Source organism: Haliotis rufescens, unplaced genomic scaffold, assembly GCF_023055435.1.
Source record: "Haliotis rufescens isolate VD_foot unplaced genomic scaffold, xgHalRufe1.0.p SCAF_8, whole genome shotgun sequence".
Lineage (NCBI taxonomy): Eukaryota > Metazoa > Mollusca > Gastropoda > Lepetellida > Haliotidae > Haliotis > Haliotis rufescens.
Window position 1 is genome coordinate 4,737,611 of NW_025964372.1, and position 3,833 is coordinate 4,741,443.

The 3,833-nt window shown below is 41.7% G+C and overlaps 1 protein-coding gene across 1 annotated transcript; it reads left to right on the forward strand.

Moving 5' to 3' along the window:
* The first annotated feature begins 221 nt into the window (after window positions 1-221).
* LOC125376878 (carbohydrate sulfotransferase 13-like) lies at window positions 222-3,833 on the forward strand. Its single transcript, XM_048389269.1, has 2 exons — window positions 222-302; window positions 2,521-3,833. Exons 1-2 carry the CDS (start codon window positions 222-224, stop codon window positions 3,580-3,582), a joined length of 1,143 nt encoding a protein of 380 aa, XP_048245226.1. The 3' UTR covers window positions 3,583-3,833.

Consider the following 3,833-nt stretch of genomic DNA (forward strand, 5'->3'; position numbering starts at 1 on the left):
CGGGATCGGGTGGTTAGGCTCGCTGACTTGGTTGATGCATGTCATCGATCCCAATTGCTTGGATCAATGCACATGATATTAATCACTGGATTGTATAATCGAGACTCGATTATTTTCAGACCGCTATCATATAGCTAGAATATTGCTGAGTAGCGTTAAACAACAAACCAACCAACCAACAATCCCAATCCAAGTTGGTTTTTCAGGTTTAAGGAGACAAAATGGGAGCTGTTCAGCAACTGTTCCCATGGTCGCGCAGGTTGTCCTCCCCCCGGGTGTTGATGGCAATGGCGTTTGCAATGGTGACAGTTTACCTTGGTTCAAAAGGCAAGTAACAGTGTACTCATCTCTCGCAGTATATTACAGCAATATCAGTGTCTGGTGAAATGTCTCTCTGATGGAAAAATGAAAACGTCTAATATGACCATCTCACACTTTCCTCCCTTTTTAAACTCGTGAAGATCCGGGATTAAATAGATCTTCAGCAACCATGCTTGCCGTAAAAGGCGGCTATGCTTGTCGTAAGACGCGACTAACGGGATCGGGTGGTCAGGCTCGCTGACTTGGTTGATGCATGTCATCGATCCCAATTGCGTTGATCGATGCTCATGAAATTAATCACTGGATTGTCTGACCAGACTCGATTATTTTCAGACCGCCGTCATAGAGCTGGAATATTGCTGAGTGCGGCGTTTAACAACAAACCAACCAACCAACTTTAATCTCAATTGTCGTTTAATTATTTTGATTGGTGTTCTATAATAGTAGAAGATGGTTTAAGTTCCACGATGGGCTTGAAAGCAACAGCTGTGAATCTTGAGGAACATATATATATATATGAATACAATAATAATTTCGCCGTCTGTTACGTCCTGACATACTGCCCTAAGCGTAACACACAGCAGCTGCTACACAAAGGTTTCCAACATTAATCATTCACTCAGCGTCGTTGCAGATTCGTCGCCATGTAGAACATCGATCAGGGTGTTGGTGAATGAACTTATTTCAAAATATCGTACAATGATCTTAGACTGAGTAATTCTATCTTGCGGTGACTTGGTTGATACATGTCATCGATCCCAGTTGCATAGATCGATGCTCATGATATCAATCACTGGATTGTCTGGTCCAGACCCGATTCTTTACAGACCGCCGTCATATAGCTGGAATATTGCTGAGTGCGGCGTTAAACAACAAACAAACAAAACAAAACAAACTAAAACATTCCAGAAGTTTATTTAGTATAGTTTATACGGAAGCCTTTTAGGGCAATGTGTTTTGTGTTGTTGTTTTTTCGATACTATGTTGAAATTTCAAGATACTAAGTTGAAATGTGAAGATACTATCTTGAAATTTCAAAATACCACCTTGAAATGTCAAGATACAGAAGTTGAAATTTCAAAATACAGAAGTTGAAATTTCAAGATACAGAAGTTAGTATCTTGAAATTTTTACTTGTGCTTGAAATTTCAACTTCTGTATCTTGAAATTTCATCTTAGTATCTTGAAATTTCAACTTTGTTTCTTGAAATTTCAACTTAGCATCTTGAAATTTCAAGATAGTATCGAAATTATTTTTTTTAAACAAATGGCCCTAAAAGGCTTCCGTAATATTATCCATTGTATGATAAAAGCTGTCGTGGTCCAGCGCTAAGCCCAAACAAGTCTGTATGTTGAAGTATACATGGTTACAACAGTTAAACGAGACAGATTTGTATCCCAATTGACCCATACGTTTACGTGACAGTTCCTGTAAACATTAATAATTCACAGTATTAACGGAATAATTTCATTTTTTTCAGTTCTTCAACTACCAGGCAAATTATCCTTCCGGAAGTCAGCGGGCCACGATGAAGCTAGATCATCACGGGTTAATATTTCAATGCAAATTATATTTTCGAAAACGTCTGAGCATGTGAAGATTTGCAACCGCTGGTGTCATAAACATCGCAAACCGGAAGTTGCGGTTGCTTGTCGTTTAATTATATTCCAGAGAAGTTAATGACAAAGTGAAGCCAATTCTGCCTTTGTCTGATCGGTGGCCTCATGGTGGAAGGTCATGTGTTGCGTGGGTCATTGTTAATTTCCGTTCCAGCGAACAATTTTCGAACCTTTAATTTGTAAGACGACCCGTGAAGATTCTGGTGTAGAATAGGTCTTCAGAACTCATACCTGCCGTTAAAGGCGACAATGCTTGTCGTAAAAGGCGACTAACGGGATCGGGTGGTCAGGCTCGCTGACTTGGTTGATGCACGTCATCGATCCCAATTGCGAAGGTCGATGCTCATGATGTCAATCACTGGATTGTCTGATCCATACTCGATTATTTTACAGACAGCCGTCATGTAGCTGGAATATTGCTGAGTACGGCGTTAAACAACAAACAAACAAACATTTGTAAGACCGAAGTCCAAATTGTTTGTATATTTACATCACAGAATACTGAAATGGTCTTTCCCTTTCTTTCCATTCCTTAGAAGGCTATCATTGGGAGTTAAACCTGTACGTATATTGTTTCAGCTGCGACTCACCGACGCGATTGATGCCGACCCCTCTGTGTATGCAAAGCGACGAAGTCGTCTACAGCAACTTTGTGTGGGAAATAACGGCAAGGGGTGGACAGAAAACATTCTCGTCTACCGCAACATGTCATACGGTGTGCTAGCCAAGGCCGGTTGCACATTCTGGATCCGCGTCTTTCGGTTCCTACACAATGATACGTTGGGACATGACAATCCTTTCCAGATGACAAGAGGGGAAGCACACGGGGGACCCAGAAAAATAAAGATGTATCGACTTCAGAAAGAGGAGGATAGACGTGTTGTCATGGCAACAACACGTTTCATGGTGTCAAGAAACCCATTTACTCGCTTGTTCTCAGCCTACATAGACAAATTATATCTTATTGACTATTGGTCACGAGCTGGTAAAACCATCGTCTCCCGCAGAGAGAATGCATCTGCTTTAAGTCTGAGATGTGGGCACGATGTGAGCTTCGCAGAATTCCTTTCGTATGTTGTAGACGTTGGTGAGCGTGATGTTTTGTCCCTAGACGGACACTGGCGTCCGATCGAGCACACATGCAACCCGTGCGCATTCAAACCGGATATAGTGAGCAAACAGGAGACCTTCTCGCAAGATGCACGCTTCATACTGTCGCGATTCGGTCTCGGATACCTGATGCAGAACTACTCTAGCAGGCACCATGTGCTGGATGAATTGTCAATTATTACAAAAGGGAACTACAAGCCCAGTGACGCGTGCCTAACCCGGATGCAGATGGCAGGAAGGTTATGGAGAACATTTCAGATCAATGGCTATCTAACTCACGGCTCAGAGGCAGTTTTAGAAACGGAATCTTCAAACAGTCTGACTGAAGACAAACTGATTCGGTTGATGTCCCAGTCCTATCTGGACCACATTTTGACTAAACAAGAGACTTCAGCGCAGAGACGAGCCCACCTTAGGCAGGCCTACGCCACAGTACCACGGAACATACTTGATAGGGTGGTCAAACTATTCAGAAATGACTTTTTGTTCTTCGACTATGACAGTTCTATAGACACTCTTTTGCGTGAGTAACGTGCATAGCATGTGCAAAAGGTGGGTTGTTGTTATGATAGTTGCTTATTTATAAGATTGATGAACGGTAAACGATGACATGTTTTAGTTCATAGGCGATGGTCGCCATGCTTTAATTACTAGCGCCCAAAACAGTTAGTACAAAAGTGGCATTGGCACTTTAGACGAAACGGGATTTACATATTAACGAAATAAGATTGTTAATACATCTTACAACAGTTGGGGTCTTGGATATTTCGTTCAAGAACAAA

Excerpts from the sequence above, each read along its gene's own strand:
- LOC125376878 (XM_048389269.1), top strand. The coding sequence starts at position 222 with ATGGGAGCTGTTCAGCAACTGTTCCCATGGTCGCGCAGGTTGTCCTCC. Across the intron at positions 303-2,520 it reads TGGCAATGGCGTTTGCAATG|CTGCGACTCACCGACGCGAT; the intron begins GTGACAGTTTAC and ends ATATTGTTTCAG.